At 41.8% G+C, this 26,806-nt stretch overlaps 1 protein-coding gene across 2 annotated transcripts in view; it reads left to right on the top strand.

The window, feature by feature from the left end:
• The window catches only part of LOC124718841 (cullin-2-like), a 114,721-nt gene extending 88,299 nt beyond the window's left edge, over window positions 1-26,422 (top strand). For both annotated transcript variants that reach the window (XM_047244465.1, XM_047244466.1), the window contains 2 exons: window positions 16,172-16,441; window positions 24,790-26,422. In XM_047244465.1, coding sequence (XP_047100421.1) covers window positions 16,172-16,441; window positions 24,790-25,038 — 519 coding nt within the window. In that variant the 3' untranslated portion in view covers window positions 25,039-26,422. The remainder of the gene's footprint in view (window positions 1-16,171; window positions 16,442-24,789) is intronic.
• Window positions 26,423-26,806: the final 384 nt, after the last annotated feature.

The raw sequence follows: 26,806 nt of genomic DNA, 5'->3' as shown, positions 1-26,806 counted from the left end.
AATATTTCGAGCCTGTAACCACTGCACCATAACTTCTTTCCGATCATTTGTGGTTGGGGCTTTGTTCTGTATCACCGAATGATATGGAGCATTGTCCATTACAATTGTTGTAGGGACAGGAAATTGTTTTAAAAGGTTCCTGAACCACTCAACAAATCGTGTGTGATCCATATCTTCATGGTAATCACCAGTCGTTTTTGATCTAAAAACTAAAAGTGCGTCAGGGACAAAACCACTGGAGGAGCCTGCATGGACCACAATTAATCTAGCTCCTCTTCCCGTCGGCTGATGGCCGCTACTGCTGGGTGTGTTATCCGTCCAACATTTACTGACAGCTTCCCCCGGCATTAACCCACGTTTCGTCTAGCCAAATTATGGAATGAATGTGTCTGCCCACAATTTTGTGCAAGAAAATGCTACGAGCGGTAACAATATGTGCCCTCTCTAACAGTACTTTGCGTCCGTCTAGCGTTTTGTAACGGAAACCCATGTTTTTTAGCACAATTTTTAGTGATGTTTTACCACCCCTGAAGAGTCCACTTTCTTTTAAAGAGATTAATAACTTAGCTACAGTCGGATACTCTTTTCTGCTGTAGTAAGCATAAACATGCCTACGAATTGCATCAGCCTGGAAAGAATCTGAATCTGTGATAGGACTAGGTCGCTTTTTCTTCTTTCCCGGGGTTGATAAAAATGTATTATTTGATCCAGACAGCTCGGAATCATTACGGCTCACTTCAGTATCTTCCAAGTTTTGTAGTAATACTCCTTTACTTACTACGGTTCTTGCACTAATACCAAGAGTTTTCGACGTACGTTCCACCACTTTGTCGGCAGGAATTGATGGCTGTCCACGAATGCTTACGTAGTTTTTCTCCTGCTCGTAAAACTCACGAGTTCTGCGTAGGAACTCCAGTGCCTGGCTGTTTAGCGGCACCCTTCGACGCAAAGGATTGTCACTAGGGGAACGAAGTCTTTTCGGTGGCATTTTCCAAGTATGTACACTCACAACGTAACAGAAGTCACAACGATATAGCACACAGTACAACGAAAACACGCGGTAAACAACATACAATTCACGTTGTATACATATTCACTAAACAAAGCCGGCAACGCGGGAACTTCGACGTCACAGCACACGAGTAACAGCAGTGCTCACTGCGCTGTGATTGGCTGGCGCCCCACGCTGAACGCCTAGCGCGTATCGTTCTTCACTTGTTACTCTGTTACGCTGCCAACTAAATACGCAAACGTCGAGTGCAATATTTCAGCGGCCCGGGTATAGGCACTGTGGTTAACACAGATGCACTGATTACCCTAATATGTCTCACGCCTTAAAACAAACTGCCAGTTCACAATTTAGCCTGTCTTTATGTTTATTCCCTTCTTATCTCGTACCAGTATTGGAACAGCACCTTAGCATTGAACGAAATGGGGACAGTCCTGCCTGTACCTCAGGCATGAGTGAGATATTAATCAGATGAAACTATATGTTCCAGATACACATTAAATCTTAACTTTGTCTATGATAATGAATATATCTGTGGAAAGTACAGTTTCATCTGCTTAATATATCACCTACACGTGAGGTACAACCAGGGTATCCCCATTTCATTCAATGCTAAGGTGCCATTCTAATGTTGGAGAGCTCTTGCAATACTAATACAAGTTACGAAAGGGAACGAACATCAGTATGGGCCGAGGCATGAACTGGAGTTTGTATTATTGAGGGAGACATACTAGGGTAACCTGTGTAGCGTTTTAGACGCAGTGCCAGTGTGGTGCAGTGGTTAGAGCAGGGTTCAAAACCCAGCTGTGGTACAAATTTTAATTCGTTGCTTCAGCCTGTACTCATTGTCATAGATAAAGTTGAGACTTAATATGTATCTAGAACATATAATTTTTTGTTGAATGTTTCTCCATGGTGGGAAAATAGGACCTTGTATACAATGTGTTTTACACGAGACAGCTGTGGGTGTTCAAGAAGGTTTAATGAATTCTCAGATGAAGACATTTATGACAGTGACAATGACCCTGATTTCAAGATATTTAGTGATTGAGACACTAGTTCAGGGGAGGAAACAGTAAATGATGACGATGTACAGCTGGCGACAATGGAAAAAACAAAAGCTAACAATTAACGTAAGAACAAGATAACACATCGCCTTGCAGTTGCCTGGACTCGACTGATGACAAAAAGCTGAGGAGAAAACCCTGCTATTTTAGAGCTGTTAGCCTCAAACACAGGAAGAATTGAAACTTCCTGGCAGATTAAAACTGTGTGCCCGACCGAGACTCGAACTCGGGACCTTTGCCTTTCGCGGGCAAGTGCTCTACCAGCTGAGCTACCGAAGCACGACTCACGTCCGGTACTCACAGCTTTACTTCTGCCAGTATCTCGTCTCCTACCTTCCAAACTTTACAGAAGCTCTCCTGCGAACCACTTGCCCGCGAAAGGCAAAGGTCCCGAGTTCGAGTCTCGGTCGGGCACACAGTTTTAATCTGCCAGGAAGTTTCATATCGACGCACACTCTGCTGCAGCGTGAAGATCTCATTCTGGACAGGAAGAATTGTTTGAAAAATGAAGAACTGTTCATTTTTCCTGCACCATTTGAAGAGGAAAACTAGATATCACTGTCAACAGTGTGGTGTTCTGATTTGTTTGGTGTTTCCAAGGAAGGTCATCAGGATATGCACGCAGGCTGAAAGTGATGAAAATAAGATTCAGGGCCTCATAACAATATGTAATTACTTTTTATTCATCTTTTAAAATTAATATGTGACGAGATTTCTCCTTTCATAGAAATATGGAGTGCAATACTTGCTCTACGTTGAACTGATGAGTAGTCAACTCAAAGTTTATTTCACATGTAATTTATCATAACTGAAATATGTTGTGAATCTGTAATATTATCTCCCTGTTGATAATCTGTGAGGGAATAGAGAGGTAACTATCTACTGTTTTGTTTTAGTAATATTTACAATCAAAATACACTGCCGATTTTGTTGTGTTTTATGTCCTGCATTGTTTTAAAAAATTAAAATTTTCGTATAGGCTACGTACAAGAAGTAATGAATGACAAGGAGTCACGAATATATATATCACCTAAACAGTGGTTTTGTATATAAAAAATAAAATTGTGGTCTGAGGGACCCCTCCGTAATAACTGTATTCTCTTCAACGTCCGTAGTACTTAAGGGTTAAATCCATCATTTTTGTGTGTCAGCCTTTTTTCATTTTGCAGTGATGTGTAACAATGTGGAGTGATGGTCTTTTCACTTTTTTTAATCACTATTCCCTACAGGACTGTGGCTATATTTTATCTCAGGCCTCAAAGCCAAGGTTTATTTTAACGCATGCCTGTTCCAGTGTAGGCATGTTGGGAAACAGATTTGGACAGTCAGAATTCTTAGAAAATTATTCTGCTAGGAGATAGATGTGATACTTGATTACCTCAGTGTTGTGATGTGTCCGTGCAAATTGTATTTCAGGTGTCCCAATAGAAACTAATTGCAGGACGGGCCAGTATGGTGACCGAATCCTTCGACATTGTAACTACCCCTGAGGATAAACTGACAGGTAATTCAGTAGCTGGGAATACGCTGAATTTCTTTCACAATTTGTCACTGGAATGCTGTCACCTTTCAAGAACGACCTCAGAATGTTGACCCAATTACTCCAATAGTGTTAAATGTGTGCAGCAGTGTAGAGAAGCATCAGAGCATCATGACAGTGGCTCGCTAGTTCCTGTAGCTGTACTGCAAATTCCTGGTACTTTTATAAGTCTCCGTAGCTTCGCAGCGTAATAATCGTTACTGATTGTATCTGTAGATCGTATGCAGTTACCCTTAGCTGTTCAGTAACCTGCAGATTTCGTGGGCTTGTGTTTTACTTAACTCCAGAGTAAGTATAAATGCCTAATGCTGACAAATTAGTGCTTTCATTTCTGAGCAGTTGAAATAAATTATCTTAATTGTATTGCTATGGGTGTAGGTGAAAGTGCTTCTTGTGAGGAAGAGATATATAAAGCCATGCTTCTTCTGAGGAAGAGATATATAGCCAAGTAACTTAACAACATTTTTTGTTTGTTTAAGAAAGTGAACATAATATAAACAAAAAATGTGTTTTAATAACTGCAGTCTTGTCTGAGCAGTCCTAATCAGGAATCTTTATTTTCTATTGACCATTTTAGTGATTGTGGTCTTCATTCTCAAGACTGGTTGGGTGATACAGCTTTTCACACTATTCTCCAAGGGTGGTTTTGAAGAAGTCTTGGAGTGAAATAGAAAGACATGACTTACCTCAGTGAAACAGTATTAGGAAAAGGGTGGATTGCTACTCACCGTAAAGATGACTTATTTAGTTGCAGAGATGCACAACAAAAAGACTGTTATGCATTATAGCTAAAGCCTTCTTCGGCAAAGAACACACACACACACAAACACACGCACACGCACACATCCAAACACAGGTGACTGCTACCACCGGCAGCTCCAACTGTTGTGGTAATGTGTGTTGCTTGTGTGAACACTGAAGAAGGCATTGGACAAAAGCTATAACGTGTAACAGTCTTTTCACTGTGCCTGTCTGCAACTCAATGGGTGTAACAGTCTTTTCACTGTGCCTGTCTGCAACTCAATGGGTCATCTTTACGGTGAGTACCAATCTGTCCTTTTCCTAATATTGTTGATTTTCCAACCTGGGGGTTCCACTGTTTGACTTTACCTCAGTGAAACTCTCTTATTTTTCAATTTAGTTTCCATGTACATTAATGCACTTGGTCCAGCCATGTTCCAATGCGTTAATACCACCTCGAAAATTAGATACCTCCAGACTTGCAAAATAACTATCAACTTCAGCAGTCAGTCCTTTACCTGAAGAGAACCTCCATCCACCAAGGAAAATTTTGAAGTCGGGGAGGAGATGGAAGTCTGATGCAGCCAAACCAGTTGACTAAGGTGGATGTGGCAACATTTTGCATCTTAGTTCATGTACCTGTATTTTTACCATGGCAATGTTTGTTTGTGGCATTGCGTTGTCTTGATGAAATGTGGCTTTCTTTCTTGCCAGACCAGGGCGTTTTCACCTATCTTTCACTGTAGTGATTCAGGAGGTTAGTGTAGTATTGTTCCATTATTGGTTGACTGGTGGGAAGAAAATCTGTCATCAGAATACCTTTTGCACCCCAGAAACCAGATGCCATGACCTTTCTGGCTGACTATTGCTTTTGCTTTCTTTTGTGGTGGTGAATCAATGTGTTTCCACTGCCTTAACTGTTGTTTTGTCTGAGAGGTGTTACAGTGGACCCAGGTTTCATCTGCAGTCACAAACCACGACAAAAAAATCTTTTTGTTTGCTCTGAAAATTGGTCAGATGTTCAACATTTCCAGTCTAATGTATTTCTGACCCTGAGTTAAGGTCCCATCTAACAGATAATTTTCTCATCTCTAATTTCAGTGTAAAACTGTGGTATGCCCATTCAGATGGCATCCCTACAGTGACAGCAATTTCTCACATTATCAATTGGGAATCCTCCGTGACCATTTTACGCATTTTTGCAGTAATTTCTAGAATAGTGGCACATCTTGACTGACCACTACATGGATCATCATCAAAGCTGTCTTGGTCAGATTTAAACTTGTTTGCCCACTTAGCAATAGTTGAATATCAACTAGCAGAGCCCTCCAGCATGTACTGAAAATTGGCATGAATTTCCTTTGCTTTCATACCTTTCTTTAAAATGTAGCCCTTACTTAATCACAGCTGGACACTCTTACAGGGTGTTTCAAAAATGACCGGTATATTTGAAACGGCAATAAAAACTAAACGAGCAGCGATAGAAATACACCGTTTGTTGCAATATGCTTGGGACAACAGTACATTTTCAGGCGGACAAACTTTCGAAATTACAGTAGTTACAATTTTCAACAACAGATGGCGCTGCAAGTGATGTGAAAGATATAGAAGACAACGCAGTCTGTGGGTGCGCCATTCTGTACGTCGTCTTTCTGCTGTAAGTGTGTACTGTTCACAACGTGCAAGTGTGCTGTAGACAACATGGTTTATTCCTTAGAACAGAGGATTTTTCTGGTGTTGGAATTTCACCGCCTAGAACACAGTGTTGTTGCAACAAGACGAAGTTTTCAACGGAGGTTTAATGTAACCAAAGGACCGAAAAGCGATACAATAAAGGATCTGTTTGAAAAATTTCAACGGACCGGGAACGTGACGGATGAACGTGCTGGAAAGATAGGGCAACCGCGTACGGCAACCACAGAGGGCAATGCACAGCTAGTGCAGCAGGTGATCCAACAGCGGCCTCGGGTTTCCATTCGCCGTGTTGCAGCTGCGGTCCAAATGACGCCAACGTCCACGTATCGTCTCATGCGCCAGAGTTTACACCTCTATCCATACAAAATTCAAACGCGGCAACCCCTCAGCGCTGCTACCATTGCTACACGAGAGACATTCGCTAACGATATAGTGCACAGGATTGATGATGGCGATATGCATGTGGGCAGCATTTGGTTTACTGATGAAGCTTATTTTTACCTGGACGGCTTCGTCAATAAACAGAACTGGCGCATATGGGGAACCGAAAAGCCCCATGTTGCAGTCCCATCGTCCCTGCATCCTCAAAAAGTACTGGTCTGGGCCGCCATTTCTTCCAAAGGAATCATTGGCCCATTTTTCAGATCCGAAACGATTACTGCATCACACTATCTGGACATTCTTCGTGAATTTGTGGCGGTACAAACTGCCTTAGACGACACTGCGAACACCTCGTGGTTTATGCAAGATGGTACCCGGCCACATCGCACGGCCGACGTCTTTAATTTCCTGAATGAATATTTCGATGATCGTGTGATTGCTTTGGGCTATCCGAAACATACAGGAGGCGGCGTGGATTGGCCTCCCTATTCGCCAGACATGAACCCCTGTGACTTCTTTCTGAGGGGACACTTGAAAGACCAGGTGTACCGCCAGAATCCAGAAACAATTGAACAGCTGAAGCAGTACATCTCATCTACATGTGAAGCCATTCCGCCAGACACGTTGTCAAAGGTTTTGGGTAATTTCATTCAGAGACTACGCCATATTATTGCTACGCATGGTGGATATGTGGAAAATATCGTACTATAGAGTTTCCCAGACCACAGCGCCATCTGTTGTTGAAAATTGTAACTACTGTAATTTCGAAAGTTTGTCTGCCTGAAAATGTACTGTTGTCCCAAGCATATTGCAACAAACGGTGTATTTCTATCGCTGCTCGTTTAGTTTTTATTGCCGTTTCAAATATACCGGTCATTTTTGAAACACCCTGTATCATGTCATCACAAACCACCAAATGGGAATAACAACAGAGAGACATCCTGCAGCATAGATCTATACTCACAGAGCTGACACGTGTAAGATGACCTCTTATTATGTGAAAATTTCATTGGGTTAGCACTGACGTCTAGTGATGATTCCACAAACTTTTTAAATTACTGTCATGTCCTCTACAAGTCTGTCCATCTCTGAACTCTGATTCACTCCAACATACGTACAGTACTCAAGTGACATTGTGTACAATTCACCCTGCTCTACACTTCCCTCCATTATCAAATCGACTATTTCTTGATGCTCAAGGCGTATCCTGTCAATCGAACTCTTCTTATAGTCAAGTTGTCCCACAAAAAACTTTTCTCCCCAATTCGATTCAGTGTCTCTTCATTACTTTCTTGATGTTCCCACCTAATCGTCAGCATTCTTCTGTAGCACCACATTTTAGAAGCTTAATTCTCTCCTTTCTTTTTATTGTCCGTATCCTACTTGTATATAACTTTTTAATACTTCAATTTGTGTTTAACAAGTGGCCGCCCCAGCTTCGCACTGGTAGCACTAAGGATCTATGCCCAGATGGCTTGTTTATGATATTTCCTTTGTGAAGTAGTATCCCTACTGTAGTTCCTAAGATTAGCCATAAAATGCAGACAAAAATATGCAGCAGGGGACTTTAATTTAGAATATGTATAGATTTTAACATATTTGCTGTCTGGACTCTATCCTGCTGTCTTCATTTTTCTAGCTGTACAAAAAGCAAAACTCATTTTCTAGTTTCAGTACCCCATTTCCTGATCTTGCTGCCTCAGTGTCTCACTATTTAATTCTATTACACTCATTTTACTTTTGTCAGTGTTCATGCCAAAGAAACAGGTACACCTGTCTAATATCGCGTAGGGCCCCCGTGAGCATGCAGAAGTGCAACAACAGGATGTAGCATGAACTCAACTTTAATGTCTGAAATAGTGCTGGAGTTAATTGACACTATGAATCCTGCAGGGCTGTCCATAAATCCGTAAGTGTGTGGGGGTGGAGATCTCTTCTGAACAGCAAATTGCAAGGCATCCCAGATGTACTCAATAACGTTTGTTTAGGAAAGTTTGGTGACCAGTGTAAGTGTTTAAATACAGAAGAGTGTTGTTGGAGCCACTCTGTAGCAATTCTGGAGATGTGGGGTGTCGCATTGCCTGCTGGAATTGCCCAAGTCCGTCGGAATGCGCAATGGACATGAATGGAAGCAGATGATCAGACAGGATGCTTACATATGTCTCATCTGTCAGTCATATCTAGATGTATCAGGGGTCCCATATCTGTCCAACTGCACACGTCCTACACTATTACTGAGCTTCCACCAGCCTGAACAGTCCCCTGCTTGCATGCAGGGTCCATGGAGTCATGAGATTGTCTCCATACCAGAACGTGTCCATCTGCTGGATACAATTTGAAATGACTCGTCCGACCAGACAACATGTTTCCTGTCATAAACAATCCAATGTCGGTGTTGCCAGGCCCAGGTGAGGCATAAAGCTTTGTGTCACGCAGTCATCAAGGCTACACAAGAGGGCCTTCGGCTCCAAAAGCCCATGTCGATCGTGTTTTGTTGACTGGTCCACACACTGACACTTGTCGATGGCCCAGCATTGAAATCTGCAGCAGTTTGCAGAAGGGTTGCACTTCTGTCACATTGAACGATTCTCTTCAGTTGTCATTAGTCCTGCTCTTGCAAGACCTTTTTTCAGCCCCAGTGATGTCGGAGATTTGATGTTTTACCAGATTCCTGATATTCATGGTACACTTGTGAAATGATCGTGCGGGAAAATCCCCATTTCATCACTACCTCACAGATGCTGTGTCCCATTGCTCATGCGCCAATTATAACACCACATTCAAACTCTCTTCAATCTTGATAACTGCCATTGTAGCAGCAGTAACCAATCTAACAACTGGACCAGACACTTGGTGTCTAACATAGGCGTTGTTGACCGCAGTGCCATATTCTGCCTGTTTACATAACTCTGTATTTGAATAATTACGTCTATATCAGTTTCTTTGGCACTTTGGTATATAAGCTCTTTTTGAGAACTGTTCTGTTCAGTTCATCTTCTCTTCAAAGTCCTTCACCATCTTTGGCAAAACTGAAATTTTTATGTCCATCTCCCTTAATTTTAATTCTCCTTTTGTCATCTTGTATTGAAGTACACTTCATTATTGGCACATACATCAGTTTGAGACATCATGAGAGCTAAAGTCACCACCATGCATATCAAAGACATTCTCACTCTAGTAAAAGATGCTGTCTGATAATTACTTGTACGGGTTTGTAAAGTTTTTTAGTGGAATAGTCGGAGCAGTGATGGTAATTTGTTGGAGATTATGATAGGGTTCACTTTGTGAGTGAGGAGTTCAGTCCTTGTTGACATGTGTCACAATACAATCATGTCATAGCATGAATCACAATTATGTCATATCATAAATGTAATTGTACAAGTCCAAAATCTGTCATGTGAAGATAACTACTATTCACAATGTTTTTTTAAGCTTCACTTGTACCACCTTTTTTGCAGACGCAACTGACATGTTCAGTTGCATTTGAAGTATAAAGCGAAACACTTTACGAATAGAATAGAACATCAATAGTCCGTGACAGTCTCAACAGAAGGTGTCATGTATTATGTGACTTAGAAGTTTAGGTCACTTGAGGAAATTATAAAATTAGAAGAAAACTAAATGGTTGGCAAATATTTCTCGGTTCCATTCATGAATGGAGCGTGCGAAGAATGACTTTTTAGGAAGCGAAATAGTGATTGTAAGGTCCCTACCCACTCTGAATATTACAGTTTGTCAATAATTAGGCATTGTGCTGGTTGGAAAGTAAAGGCTCATACCTGTAATCGCATTTGTCGTTAATATTGACCATGTGCCTTAACAGATAAGATTTCTGTTTGATTTGTTGTATCGTATATTGTCAGTGAAAGGAAATCTTGAAATAACAGGTTTTATCCCTGAGCTTCATTGTTTGAGTTTATTACCAAAAAAATGAGTTAATACCGATCCATTTGAAGTCACACACATTCAGTCCATATGACACCATTTTAACTTTAGCTGAGTAATTCGTTAGACATATCTGATTATTACACCTGTTAGAGCTAACAAAGTATTTTCAACAATCACAGTACTGCTGTAATAAGCATCTGTTGATCAACAAGAAAATTCAGCTACACCAACGGAAACTTGGCAAATTTTTAATACTTTGTGGTGATGTGAGTTTTGATACACTTGCAGTCCTCATAATACAGACTTTCGTCTGATATTAAATAATTATAAAAAAATATACAACTTATTCACTTGACGGACTCTTTGCTCCACCGTAACCACACTATTCGCATTCCTGCTACGATGGTAGAGTCTGCATAGGATATGGTGGCCGAAGCACTGTGACCAATTTTCATCCATGTTGGGCAAGTTCATTCATTTGTTTGGGATGGGAGGCCAACATTATTTACCATCTTTCAGCCAATTGGCGACGGCAGAATCAAGGCACACATCCTGCAGACTTTTTCAAATGATTTCACACAAACTATTTGGTAAAACAATTTCATTTGAATATTACGTATAGCTTTATATGTCCACTTCATGCTGATGTGCCTATCTTTTTGTTAATGGTCACAGTTATTGTGATAGCTGCATTTAAGTAAGACACTGCCCAAAGTTCGAAAAAGTTTTCAGTGAAAAATGGAGATCCCTATGTTTTTACGTTTGGTGCATATTACACAACATGTTGCTGTGTATGAAATTCAGCTGACATACTGAATTTTTCTTTAGACTCGAATGAATATTTTTGTCTGGCACCAATGTCGAGAAAACTGATGTAACAAACTTATTTGCAATCACGCACACCAATGAAAGTGCCAGAATGAAATATCCACAACATTCCTCATAATTCATAAGTGGTTTGAGATATCAAAATGAGATTTTGCCAAATGATAGCACACAAAGAGGTGAGTGTTTTGCCATTTGGTTATTATGCAAAACTTCATTATCTACCGCGTTATTCACCTAACTGCAGACTTTTTCAATGAAGTAAAGTAATTTTTAAGGCCCATCAGTAGCTGGTGGAATGAGAAATGGTGTGGATTTTGGAAAAAGATAAGTGAAGACAATACACATTTAATTTTCTACCAAGGATGTGCTTTTTCATAAGCTTTTGATTTTACTTTTCCACAGTTACTCGCTCAATAAACATAATAAACCAATGTTTCAAAATTCTCTCGCAGTTGTACCTGCACAGCGTGTCAGTGAAGTGACAATGTGTAACCTTCACTGTGTAGGCAAAAGAAGCAAATTTTAACATGGCAACAAGAGAAATGTAGGTTTTACTCAAAATTTGCCACTCAAGATGCTTTTTTGAAAGTTACAAATGTTAACAAGCCAGGCAAAAATAAATCGCTGCTTCTGTTGCATTTTTAGCGAAATTCTTTTTAGGAACTAATCAAAGCAAAGGTGATAGTAGATCTTTTTGAATGGCCACCATTCAAGTGTGGGCACAGAGGAGCTCCATTTAGTATTTGAAAAATGTGTGAGCGTAGGCCTCAGTTTAGAATGGCACACCCCCTGTAGCACTCGGCATTTCCCATACGGTGCCTGCCCGCACCCCCACCACTGCCACTCTCGCCACATGTGCCCTGCCTACTGCTCATCTGCTGGCCACTCTTCTTGAAACTCAGCAATACCCATCCAGCAGTTCGAAGGTAACCACCAGCAAAAAAAAAAAGTTCAGTGCTTTGGTTAAGCAGGAACATCACTGTAAGCTTGCACTGTACTGACAATAGTTACTTTTTTAAATGTGAAAATGTTATTCCTAGCTCTCAGTGCTCAGAACTGCTATTTCATTCCTCAGGGAGGAAACATGGATTATTTTGGGAAGGTTACAAAGTAGGGACAGACTGAGAGACACCTAACTGTCGAGTTGAGGAAACGCTGTTATGTCCTAAGGATTCTGTAACACTGAAACAGTACCACAGTGAAACCCCTATTTCATGTTTTCATGTGGTCCAGGCATAAAAAAAATGCAAAATCAGGAAAATACAGAATTCTGGAAAATGTTAAAACTCCCCATAATATGAGCAAAAACACTTGTAAATAGCGTAAATGATTAGTAATTGGAATCCCCTCCAATAATTTGTATAAATTCTGTCTGGGGGAAGGAAATTAAATGTACAATACAATGTCTATAAATAATTTGTGGTAATGGGCTTAATCAGTTCTTAAAAAATTACAGATGTGTAACAGCAACAGCTCATCAAAAAATTGAGATTGGTACCTGGATACAAGATAATTGAGCTATTTTCGACATGCTACAGTCATAAATTATGCATTTGAAACACGAGAGAGCATCTTTTGTGCTCACAGAAAAAAAGCAAAAATTGATGAACAAGTTGAATTAAACCAAAAGCATCACAGCAGCTAAGTGGTTAAGCCGTAAGCAGAAATGCAGACATCTGCTTAATGACATACTTCATCACCGTAGCTGTTATTGTGTAATGCTTTTCTTATGAGCCACACTTCATATGCTCACCACCGTTAACGTGTTATTTTAGGTTTGATGAGAGAAACAGAGACTTGGAAAAATTAGTTTACTTCCCCATTTGATGCTACAATCATATTGCAAGTTGACTCGGTGAATTTCTGTACACTATGTAAAATGTAAATTTGAAAGAAATCTCTGGTGCCACAGTTTCAGTTCATGCCCTCATATCACAGCTGCCAGTCTTTACGATTTACAGTGTGTGATGTGTGTCGTGCAAAGTGTATACGTGAGTAGTGTATGTAGTTGTTGCAATTGTATCGTGTCACATTTGAACACAAAAGTCTTTAAAATGTGATACTGCAAAACCCTCGCTCTATTTCTGGTGTGATGTCTCTGTCATAGAACATCATCTGCACAAAAAGTATATTTTCAGCTCTTCACAAAATGCTTTCACCCTGCCTGCACTCCTGTTGTTGAAAGGCCACTCCCCTCTCCACAAATCCAGTAGGCGAGCTCATTTTACTTGTGGTGTGGTGGTTGCGCTGGCTACTGGATGATAGTAGATAAGAGTTCACTAGCCAGAAATGGGCAATGTTTCCTCGATTACGACTGAGTGTATACTTTGAGACTCAGTGTTTGAATTTGAAAGGTTGATGATTGGTAGTGTTGCTGAATACTGTACTTCGGAAATAAATGCAAAAAGATGAGATTGAGTTATATGTGGCACAAGGAAAGGTGGTGGCTGGGCCCCTTCATCATGTATTGGCTCAGTCCAGAACACTTCGCATCAACTTTCTTGTTTTTCCATTACCGCTGCAACCTAGCAGTGTTTGTATCATAATTGCACAGTGAAGCTAAATGTTGCAAGGTGTATTGGCAACACTAATTGTGGATTACGTCGGGATTTCCTCTCTCATGTCTTCCTTCCCCACAATGGCTAAAATAATCCCTTAACTCCACCACCACCCGTGGTGCAAACCAGCTCTCTTTTGTGCAACTTATAACTTATTGAGTCACGCCAAATGTCAATAGGAAGAAAATTGGATGAAGTCAAGCGAGACATTGAGCAAGAACTTAGAATATAGGTAAACCTTACTAGGAAGAACTGTAAAAGTGGGGTATTTTTAGCACTGATCTTGTGGGTTTTTAACAGGGGTTAAGAATTTATGGTGTAAAATTGTGAAAAATGTAAAATTGGAGAATGTAAAATCGAAGTTCCTCTGTATGTGCTCGCTATATGGATGAGCATAGCCTGGTAAGATATGGCCAGCTTTTCTGGGGAAATGAATGTTTTGCAAAATAATTATTTAAAATTCAAGGAATAAGGGTAATGACAAATATTACTGAAAGGGAATTATCCAGGATCATTTTTAATTAATTTATGATTGTGGCTTCTCCAGGATTATGTATACATGAATATATGTATTACCCACAGTCACACACGGAATTGTCATCGTTAAACAGCCAAGTTCACAGTTACAAAGCTAGAAGTAGGAATGATTTTCTAGAGAAGTATATATACAGGCTGTATATAAAAAAAGTGTGCTGTAACATCCCAAAATAATCATCACTGCATTGCCTTCAGAATTTTAAAAAAAGAGTTTATTTTAAAAAGTTTTTATAACATTGACTATATAAATTTTTCACATTGACGCCGATCTGACAGCTTAAGAACTTGTGTGCTTTGGTTACTACAGCTTACACAATATTTTTGTTGCTGCTTCTTCTGTTGGTCACAATAAAAATACTCGCATCTGGTGACTGCCCTAGAGCAGTGAAACAGCAGAAGTCACAAATCAAAAGAGTGAAACTGCAGTAACATGAGATGCCAGAGTTAGCGACAGAACAGTCAGCAAGTAGAATACTGAAGTGGATCTGTAGAAATACTGCGAACCAGAAATGTGCCAACGTCGTCACCATGCCAAGCCTTTAGTACTGAGAGAGAATTCGAAAATGTAATCCAATATAGTTCTAGGTCATTGTACTGGTAGTGTTGGTGTGTGTGATTGACTGCTTTGTAAATGGACCGTCAGTGACGGCTCGGTGAGCCGCAAGAGATTTTAAAGCCATTTACTAGAGGTTATATGCTAGCTTGATAGAGGGCATTCCTGACGTGTCTACCACAGGTGCTTCACATAGGCACGGTCCGAAGTTCCAGACACATGTGAAGCTAAAGTCTTTGCCTCCAAGTCAATATTGGCATAATACAGATATTAAACTTCTCTGTTCTGATTGATTGAACACAGTCACGTACTGTCTTTAACCTTCCATTGTCTCTGATACTTTCCCCTTCATCATCATCATCTCCCCTTGTTCTGAAAGCAGAGGGGTCCTCAAACTGTGGACTGAGTAACCTGTTACTTCTTTCTAATCTTCTCAAATCTATCCATCTTTCTCCCCTGAGGAGATACCTAACAGTTCTGAAAGCTGCGAATAGGATTTTGATGTTTTAAGTTGTCTATTGCAGGACTGGTTTTTTGTTCCTCGTGACCAGCCATTCTGTTTCCTTGTAATTTTATGTAGAAGTCTATTAGTGGTAAACCAGTTCAAAGCATCCTCGAGAGATTTTTGTGTTATCTGATATAAATGACCTGGTTTGTGATAAGTAGTGTTATCATTGTGACAAATAACTGAATCATCTGTGTAACGGGGCAAGTAATTATTCATAATAATGAAAAAGATAGGTCTGCAGATTGATAGTGGGAAGCCTATTTTTGAATGAGACAGATTGTCATTTGTCATTCAAATAAATAGTAGCTACAACTGATGTGGGATTACATACTGCATAAAACTCCAATTTCATTAGTAGTATGTTGACAAGTTTGGAGTTTAATACTTTGTCCAGCTCTCGTCATACAAGTGATACCAAGTTGATATTTTTATTCTTTCGGTATAGAAGCAGTTTGCAGCAGAAGGTTGTGTTCCTGAAAGCAACTGCTTCATTTTGTGTGCATCAGTGCCTCAAATATGTGGCCCATTCGGGATTGGTTGGGAACTTTGGTAGATTATTTATCACTGCAAGGAAAAAAATTAATTTTACTTTTGAATTTTGATTAGTATTTCAGAATTTGTAGTTTTCCACCAGTTCATGTAATGATGAAGCTTGAATCACTGTGTTTATGAAATGAACTATTTGTTGCTTCCATCCTAAAAGTGTCATTGTTTTACTGTATATAAATCCTCACACAATAATATAAAGTCTGTAAGTTTATATGTGGCAGATTATGAGAAAAATTTACTCAAGTTTTGTGTATTTAATCTGATTTTGATGTTTATATTCACATATTTGTGGAACTCGCTTAACATTGTTATTTCAGGTAACAATGCAGGCATTTCAGTTAGCTCTGCTGCTGATGTTCGAACGATCGGATAGAATCGTCTGTCGTGAAGCGTGTGACGCATTGGAACTCAACGAAGATCAGTTCCGTCGCCACTGTATAAGCTTGTTAGAGTCTCGCATAATCTTGCTCGAAGGAGCGAAAGATGTCGACGGAGAGGGTGCCATCTTCCGGCTGAACACAGACTTTTCTAACAAGCGCATCAAGTTCCGTCTCGGTGCACCAACACAGAGAGATCCCCCTGAGGAGGTGAGTGCCGTTGTGTTTAATAGAGTCCGCATTATGGACTTTTTATGCTTCTTGCAACTGTCTGTCTGGCTTGTTATGTCATGACATGTCTAATGACCTGTTGCTCAGAATTGTTGACTAAATTAATCTCTCGAACCTGTGATGAAACTTAACTGGGGTTCATTATAACACATATTGAATGTAAAGTAAAGTACGAAAAATTCTGTGTTAGTTGTAAGACAGACCCTAACTGCTTTAACCTTTCCAGGGTAAATATATATTTTTTAAATTTTTTATTTCCTAACAGATATTTTCATGGACCTTTTAAACATTTACATTTGTGTGGCTTAAGGGACCTATTTTTTATGTAAATCAACAAGTGAATTATGTACATATGTATCTGATGAAAATGGGTAAAATACGTAGAAGTGTTGAGTCGTCAACAAGTGCACAAAAAAAAGAATGAAAATTTCACCAGCTTTCAGAGCAGTCTTCAATGAGGCAGAAAAAAACACACACCTCTTTCATTCATTTTTTGTGCTTGTCAACAAGCTAATGGTCAACTATTCAATGAATTGTCTCCTTTGCTCCTAAAGTATTTACACTCCACCAGAACTTTCCTTACCATATGTAGTACACCACTTGTGTGTGACACTCGATCCTGGGGTAAGTTGCTTTGAATTCTGGAGATGGAAAAAATGTTCACTGCTGGTATTTGGCTGGCAAGGGGATGAGGTGTGATGCTGTTAAGTTCCTGATCACTAGACTTTGTGCCATTGTCCTGATTTAAATACCAAATATCTCCACAACATCTCATGAAGTGAGGGTATGTGACATTGTTTATGGGGATCTGTCCATCGGATGGGGATGTTAAGCTTGGTTGTTCCCTTGGTGCTTTTCATGAGGAGTAGACTGTGTGCTGACACTTTGTTTCACCCTCTCCCTTCTCACATCATCATCATCATCATCATCATCATCGCCATACAACACAAACATTGTACTTCACTCCATTACACATGCACACTCACACAGTACATATGTGTAGTTTTACAAACAGTATAATGGAACAGGTTGCAAATAAAAAAAAGTCCATTGTTTTATCCACTGCTATCTATATAAGATGATTACATAGTGTCAGACACTTTTCAGACTCTTCTAGTATCAGGTTTTCCTTAATTTTGATTCATCAGGAATCTTCCCCCCCCCCCCCCCCCCCTATCTTCTTGTGTGTCCTCCCACACTCATGCAACTTACACTTCAATGGTACAATTATTTTATGCTCAGTGCAGCCAGTCTTTTTCTGAAATCCCTTCTTCTCGATTCCTTCAGTGTCTTACACTTCCTCTAAAGCCAAGAAGACCATCAGTACATTCCTGTGGTATTCTTGCAGCTGTAACCCCCCCTCCCCAAATATGAGATCTACTGTGGACCTTCCTAGCCTGAAGCTATACTTTTCTTTCAGCTGCCTTACCACTGTCTGCCTGATTTTGTTTTCTTTTCTTGAACACAGGTACAATTATTCCTTCTTGCAGACTCCGTGAGTTCTCATTTTCTTCCACACAGCTGATATGATCTGTACTGTCACTGTATCCCCATCTGTGGTCATTTCCACACTTAGTTCATCCAAACCCAGCACCTTTCCTGTTATGTTCTTCAGCGCCTTCTCCACTTTTATCCACATTAAGTAGCTACCCATTTCCAGTTCACCCTTTATCTCCTCTATCGTCCTCTGCTACTTTTGTCTGAATTCAGCAAATCAACTAAATGTGCACTTCAAAACCCTTCAACGACCATCTTCCCATTTTATATACCTTCTCTGCCATTCCCACTCCCCTTTTTCTGGGCATTGTTGACAGTATTTTATTATTTCTTTTACTTTCCTGTTCCATTGTCTGTAATACATGTTGCCGTTTTGAATCTATTCCTCTTTAGCCTCATTTTACTTCAGACTTTCAAGAAGACTAGTATTGCAAGTTTTTGCACACTAGCACATTACGGTAATTCTGTACAGTTTTTGAAATCGTTTCGAATTTCCTTCTTACGAGACTATATTATGAAAAGGATACATTGTTACTCACCATAAAGGTGACAGGTTATTGACTTGCAGACAGGCACAACAAAAAGACTGTTACACCTCGAGCTTAGCCTTCATCAGAAAGAAACTGCAAACACTTCAAGCATATCTCTGATAGCTCTGGCCAGAACGCGACTTGGACGACGAATGAAAGCGGCGAGCCAGAGTGGCATCCAGAAGGGGGATGGTTATCGAGGTGTGGGTGGCGGAAGAGAAGAGTGCTGTTTAGTAGTGTGCAGCTCTGTCCCAGGCTTAACCTACCCAGTGAAAGCGAAGCCAACTGTGAAAGCAGGCATGTCGTATCCTGGCTGTGCTGCAACCGTTGTAAAACAGCTTTTTATAGTGGTATGACTCCCAAGGATGAAAAGAAAAGCCATAACCAAACTGTGGCCAAGAGCACGTGCCAACCGACTGTCCATCAGGATGAACAGCCCCCGCCAAATTGTGGCCGAGAGCATGAAAGACCACCCTGCGACACAATGAGCTGCTGAACAAAACGAGCTCGACTTTTATGTCTACTTCGTAACCTGGACCGTCTGGATCCTCCCTCCTCCACCAGCTTTTCTGTCCCGCACAGATGGGAGTTATACTTAAAACACCTTCTCTGCTCCTGAAATTATCCCTGTCTCAACCTACGGTAACGTATTGTCCCCACACCCTCCACCCGACAAGTTTCCATTCCATCTGTCCTGTCACCTCCCCCAATTCACATCCCCTAACCCTTACTACGTGCCACTCTGCCAATGCGTCTACTAGTCTGTCCACATCCTCTGCTTCTTTTCCAATCCGTCGTGCCCCTCCCCTCCACTAAAGCTCCCAACACTGCACTTCGCAGATTTGTCGTGCACGCTCTGCCAGACAGAGCTCTTCTCGCCCCCACCTGTGCACTGCTGTCCATCAACCTTCCCCACCCTCACCCCTCTTAAGAAAACAAAATACGAGGGCATTTCGAAAAGTAAAGATACAGTGGCTCGCAGTCCTTAAATAGAACATTTATTTAGAAAACGTCAGTTACATCTTATTAACTGGGTTATTTGTTATTTTTTGACATAATCACCCCCGTTATCCAAACATTTGTTAAGTTGGTGCACAAGCTTTTGTATCCCACAGTCATAGAAGGTTGCCACCTGTTGTCAGAACCACATTTCAATTTCATCTTTGGTCTCTTCATCGCCGTGGAATGATTTTCCACCAAGATGTGACTTCAGGTAACGGAAGACGTGGAAGTCGCTGGGCGCAAGGTCCGGGCTGTATGGCGGATGGTCCAATACGTCCCATTTGAATTGTTTGAGTAGTGCTTTGGTTACGAGCGCTGTGTGAGACCGAGCATTGTCATGAAGCAAGCGGACTCCACTTGTCAGCATTCCCCTGCATTTGTTTTGAATTGCCCTTCGAAGACGTTTCAAAGTCTGGCAGTATGCAGCAGCAGTAATTGTCGTTCCAGGAGGCATAAATTCCAACAGAAGAATGTCTTGTCTGTCCCAAAAAACAGAAGTCACGATTTTCTTCGATGAAATCGACGTTTTGCATTTCTTGGCTTTTGGTGAATTCGAATGGCGCCATTGCATTGATTGTTGCTTAGATTCAGGTGTATGGTGATAAACCTACGTCTCGTCACCTGTCACAATGTGATCGAGGAACTCATCACCTGCTTCAGCCTAACGTGTGAGAAAGTTGAGTGCAAAGCCCATCCTTTTCTTTTTGTGTTCTTCCGTTAACAGTATTGGAACCCAGTGTGCACACAATTTCCTGTATCCTAACTTGACAGTCACAACGTCATAACGAGTTGTCATTGACACGTCCAATATGATCTGATGCAATTCTTTCAATGTGAGACGTCTATTCACACGAATTGCTTCCTACGTTCTCCAAAAAAGGGCACCAGAGATCACAGATGGCCGACCTGTTCTTTTTTCATCATGAACATCGGTCCTACCTTCTGAGAAATGACGACACCATTTCATTACATTTTGTCGATTCCTAATGTTCCCATAAACAGAAACAATTTCTTTGTGAATATCTGCTGGTCGCTGACCTTTTGCATGAAGAAAACATACGGCAAAGCGCCCTTCACATTTGGCGGGATTCTGAATCGGTGCAGCCATTTTAAACACAACCTACTCCAACCAGAAGCAACATTCATCTACCGAATGACCGCGAGGAGAAAGCTAATGGTTCAAGGTTAACACCAGTGTTGCCAACTTGCTCACCAAAACTCTTCTGTTCCTCAGACGTACAGTGTATCTTTATGTTCCGAAATACCCTCTTACATACACATTTACAAAAATGAGCACACCTCACCCACACATGACCACTATCTCCGACAGTTCCAGCAAGAATGCAACTGTGATGTTGAACGAAAGCAGCAATTAAGAGTGGGATGAGGAAGAGGGATAGCAGTGTGTGGGTGGGGGAGAGAAGGATGCCTTCTGACAGAGCTCACAATGACTAGAGGGCAGCATGACAATGCTACCAAGTGCAGTGTTCGGGGGCCGTGCAGCGGGAAAGGGGGGGGGGGGGGGGTTCTGGGAACAGAGAGGGGGGGAAGTGCCAGTGAGTGCGTTGAAAGAGTGGCACATACTGAGAGAGGGGGTGTGAATAGGGAGGAGATGATAGTTCACAGGGGGGCGGAAACTGTTGGATGGAGGATGTGGGGACCATAGGTTGAGACCGGGATAATTTCAGGAGTTGAGAATGTATCGTAAGTATAACTCCCACCTGTGCAGCTCACAAAAGTTGCTAATGGTCGAAAGGACCCAGATGGCCGGGGTTGTGAAGCAGCCATTGAAGTAAAGCATGTTACATTCAGCTACATGTTTGTACCAGAGGGTGGTCTATTGTAGGCGCCCGGTGGTCAGGGTCGCCTATGGTGGACTGGAGGCCGAGTGGTGACCTCTCCAGTTGTCAGGATGCTAGGAAATAACTGTGGACGCGTCAGAAATGCCAAAGAAACATTATTAATTCATAACACCTTTATTCCTGCCGAGTGGCCCGTCTAACACAGGCTGGCTGAGCTTGGTGATATCAACGACCTTCCCCAAGTCCTCGCTAACTCGTAGCAATGACACCGGCTCTGGGCCGCAGTCTTGCTAGCACAGGGCCGCGTGCTGTGAAGTAGCAAAGGAATGTCCTTACTTCGTACTTCGGCCGCGCGTGGCTGGCGGCGCCTGGCTCGGCTGCGGACAGCAGGCCGCTGCACGTAGGAGGCTCCGGGTTGGAGTCCCGGCGCTGTTGGCACGAGAGGCGTTCTCGTAGTGTGGAGTGTACTCTGTCCCACCCCGTCTTCTTCCCTGCTACTCCTGGTGGCTCATCCACGGTGGACGGGCAGAACGGGCTGCAGTCCCCCAGCGGCGTCGGCTCACCCGGTTGTGACGGCGGATGCACAGGGCCTAGGCCCAGCACGATCTTGACGACGGCTCACCGATGTGGTCAGCATTGGCGGCGAGCGAGTCTGCCGCGATGCCTGCTAATCCTGAGTCGATGATTGACAGCGGCAGCAGAGAGGACCAGAGCTGGTACTGTCCCCTCACGTCTGCTGCTGGATGGGCCGCCCTTACTGCAACATCTCCTTAATAAAGATTAACGCGTCGATCACCGAGCTGAGCGCCACGCAGCGACCCAGTACACATCTAACTGCAAGTCTAACTGCGAGTGCCTTGTTGCTGTCAAAGCTGGCGTATTTAAAGGAAGCACGAGCAACGTCCTGACGTCACGCTCGTTTGTAATGAACGCATTCGTTCCCCTTAGGTGTTCTTGCGACAGAGTTACGTGTTGTTACGGCAGACTTACGTGAAGTTGTGAAATGCAGTACAGCTGACGCTATACCTCTGTCTTACACTCTACGAAAGTCTCCATCTAACACAAACTCGCGTGCTAAGCAATTCTCTCTCGCCTGCTGTGTGTAACCAGGTCTCTGCCCCTGCGTGACGACACATTCCGATACATGCACAATCCTCTTACCTCTTGGCTAACCTACTGCCTCTGGCTCTCGGCATAGGCAACGAAACTTTGACAATATTCCGTGCTTCCAACTCTTTACTATTCCGCGACACAGCACTATTTTGCTCTTGGCCGCTGTTTGACAGTGGCTGTTCATCTAGGTGGCCAGCTGGTTGATAGTCATACGAGCTATTTGATAATCAAACCAATATAAAAATCTGTACAGTTCTTGCAACAGATTTTAATAACTTTCTTATGTTTTGACCATACTTTTTATTATTTCCAAAATCGCCTTACATGTTTGACATTCCATTGTTTTCAGAGGCTATAAAACACAGCACACAATTGATATCAAAACATATGAAAGTATGTTGCATTTCACAATTGATTAGAGACGTAGTGTAATGAGCAGAATAGGGCTTTCTAGCTTAGGAGTATATGTAAATCTTATAAAGTTGTTCATTAGATACATTGTATCTTGTCAACATTCCAATCACAAGACAAGTGCAAGCTGCTACCCAGGGACAAATTGGAAAGTGGACTAAACCGCTAGGCGGCACTGGGTGTGTGGTTCACACTGCATTTGCTTGATTAGAACTATATTTTCATCCTTACATAGTATAAAGCTATTCAATTGGTAAACAGTTCTTTAAAATCAGTTTACATTGTCTGATAAAAAGTTATTTCTTTACAAAACAATGTGGAACAGAATTTCGAGTGGTCAAAAATAATACGTTGGAAGAGCATGCTGAGTGGTGCTAGGTTACAATAGGCCAACTGTCAACAAATAATTTTTGAAGCTTACAGCGTATAAATTGCTATTATCAGTAAAAGTTCATAAATATCATTTTATAAGAATTTACAAAGTATAGAAGTACTAATTAAGGAATGTAGAACATATAAATTACTATTATCAGTAAAAGTTCATAAATACCATTTTATAAGAATTTACAAAGTATAGAAGTACTAGTTGAGGAATGTAGCACTCACTTTTGAAGAACAGGTGGTGTCCATGCATTACTATTTCTGCCAATGGGAGCAAATGCATATACACAGGAAATTTAAACAATTGGGAAAGGCGCGGTCATGGAACCGACCCCATACATTAGTTCCATCAACAGTATATGGCAACCCAGCCAGATTGCTTTATCTAATTACATCTCCTTAACCCCGAAATGGTGCTACGTGCCTCAGTGGTAAGCTAGAAAAATGTGTTCTTCTCATTATACTGTATATCTAATCAGTGGTGTAATGTAACATGTTTTCATGTCTGGTGATACCAGTTTTGTGTTGTATTTTATAGCCTGTGAAAATGAAGGAGTGTCGAAACGTATGCCAGCCGGGGTGGCCGAGCGGTTCTAGGCGCTACAGTCTGGAACCGCGTGACCGCTACGGTCGCAGGTTCGAATCCTGCCTCGGGCACGGATGTGTGTGATGTCCTTAGGTTAGTTAGGTTTAAGTAGTTCTAAGTTCTAGGGGACTGATGACCTCAGAAGTTAAGTCCCATAGTGCTCAGAGCCATTTTGTCGAAACGTATCAGGTGATTTTCGAAATAATAAGCAGTTTCGTGCAAATTGCAACTGATTGCAGCAGAGCTGGTATATTACATCAGTGCTTTCACATGTGGCCCATTCTGTTGTGAGGTAGGATGAGCCTGTGGCAGGACTGCACACTGCCAAACAGTGCTCTCCCCTCCCCCTCCCCCTCCCGCTCCCCACACCTGTACCCTGCTATCCCTCCCCCTTCTCTGCCCCACTCCAGATTGCCACGAGATATGCTTGTTTGTGTGATTGTGTGTGTGTTTTCTTTTCTGAAGAAGGTTGTGTCTGAAAGCTCACTGTGTAACAGTCTCTTTGTTGTACCTGCCTGCAACTCAGTGTGTCTTCTTTACAGTGAGTAGAAATCCATCCTTCTTATAATAGTAATGTTGATATTCCAACCTGCACTTCTTATAAAACAAACGGTTGATAGGAGTAGCTCACAACTTTTTATACACATCTGTACCACTTAGTACTTCCTGTCGTTTTAGAGAGTACTGAACGAGGTAGTGCAGTGATTAGCACACTGAACTCTCGTTTTAAGGAAGATGGCTCAAACACGTGTCTGGCCCTCCTGATTTAGGTTTTCTGTAATTCCTTAAATCACTTAAGGCAAATACCAGGATGGTTATTTCGAAACGGCACGGCCGATTTCCTTCCCCAATCTGAGCTCGTGCTCAGTCTCTGGCGACCTCGTTGTCGACGTCGTCCTCTTAATTGTGGAGTACGGTTAGTTCTTACCATCTACTTGTCGTAAAGAAATGGAGCATAATGTTAATGTATTTACGACGTCCGTTCGACTGCAATGTCTGTTGCAGACGAAGCAGACACTGTCGTCTGTAGACGAAGATCGTAAGATGTACCTGCAGGCGGCGATCGTGCGAGTGATGAAGAGCCGCAAGGTGCTGCGCCACACCGCTCTGGTCCAGGAGGTGTTGTCGCAGTCGAGCGCGGCGGCGTTTGCGCCCTCCATCAGCCTCATCAAGACCTGCATCGAGGCGCTCATCGACAAACAGTACCTCGAACGCTCGCCTCGTGCTCCTGACGAGTACAGCTACGTGGCCTAACTGCTATAGATATTTGTTACAGTTATTTTATTTTTAGATTACCATTGTGGCATCAGTTGTTATTGGTATCTAAACATAGAAAAATATGTTTCTAATGGCCCTGACGCACTGGTCACAGTTACTTATTATTATTATTATTATTATTATTATTGGGCCTGACCAATGGTTCCGAATATATTACATTGAATGGGAGAGTGAGTTAATTGTTACAATTTTTATGTTTGCTAGTCTGTATATTTTCAGGTCGCAGTTGTATTTTTCCATAACAGGTTGGTGCAAAATACTGACTTACTGTCCTGTTTTTAAACTCTTTAAGTGCCAGTGCAATAAAATTTTCTCGAGTTTCACGCTGCGACAGTCTGCCGCGTATCTGTGACGTTTGGGGAAGCACGTTCCCTGCTTCCACCTTCCTGCGAAGTGCTGGAGTCTGTCGGTGACCTTACGTACTTGTCGGCTACATTAAACGTTTAAATTCCTGTGACAGCTGTTTTGTAACTGTTTACGAGTGACTGCTGTCCGACCCCTTATTTATGTGGCCGGCTGCTGCCACACGGCTTTCACCACGGACCTTCAGAATACAGTGTCTCGTTGTTCCCTTGTCAGTGTTTCCGATGTGGGTTGTTGAGCTGCAGGGATGGCAAAACCCATATCAAGCTTCACAGGGTTTGGTAACACGTGTGTTTCAATTGCACCTCAGAAACTACTTGCTGGACAAATAATTGACATCATCTCAGTATCACGTGTTTGCTCCTCATCGACTGCCAATTTGTCTTTCTGGGTTAATTTTACATTGCATACATGTTCGGAGCAATGTACGGAGACACACCACTGTCTGTCTGATGTAACACTTGCATTTCAAGGGATCATTGATACTGTCCAGAATATTTTTTTTATTTTTGCAGGTGATCAGAAGAAGTGCTCAGTTCTGTTCTTGTTCAGAGTGGAGACGATTCTGTGTTAGCATAGTGTGAGAAGGCGATTTTCCAGTCTTCTCCTCTGCTCTCATCTGTACGTCGTAGCACTCTCTTGTCATTAACATCTTCTGTCCTATAGCCATCAGAAGTGAAGGTACAGTCCAGTCAATCTAGTCACATGTATTCTTTGTTCAGTGCATCAGAGCCCTGAGGCAATCACTGCCTCCATATGATGAAAGTGTGTCAATGGGAGGAAGTCAGTCTCCTCAATGTCTTTAGGGAACCTGGTGTTATAATGAATGTTATTTAGGTGAGCAAGTCCTTATCACCTAGCAACACCACAAATATATTGCTTATGTATCTGTAGATGTTTTCATTGGACATGACACTGTCTCTGTTACAATTTCTTCAAATTCTCCTATGTAGAAGTTTGCCACAGTGTACTATAACCCCCCCCCCCCCCCTCCACACACACACACACACACACACACACACACACACACACACACACACACCCAAAGGAGTGGCCAGTGGTGAATATAAATGCCTGCCACTGCATGTGGCAGATTGAAACATAGTACTTTAGCACTTCATTAGAAGGCAAAATGTCAAAGATGTGCAGAGAACTGATGCAGTTAGAAACCCGAGAAAATAATTAGCACTGGTTTTCATACTTTAGTAATCTTCAGTTTGTGAAGTCTGACAAACGACAAAACTTGTTAGTTGCAACATCCGCTTTTCACCTTCACTCATTTGTTTTAGGAATACTTCATCACTAATGGCATTCATGATAAGCTTGAGTTATCTGCTAATTTGGTTCCTACTTTCCACAGTCCTTACACTGGATGCTTTGT

The sequence above is a fragment of the Schistocerca piceifrons genome, chromosome 10 (genome assembly GCF_021461385.2).
Source record: "Schistocerca piceifrons isolate TAMUIC-IGC-003096 chromosome 10, iqSchPice1.1, whole genome shotgun sequence".
In the NCBI taxonomy this organism is placed as follows: Eukaryota; Metazoa; Arthropoda; class Insecta; order Orthoptera; family Acrididae; genus Schistocerca; species Schistocerca piceifrons.
The sequence above is the reverse complement of the archived record's forward strand: the minus strand, read 5'-3'. Positions and strand labels throughout refer to the sequence as shown.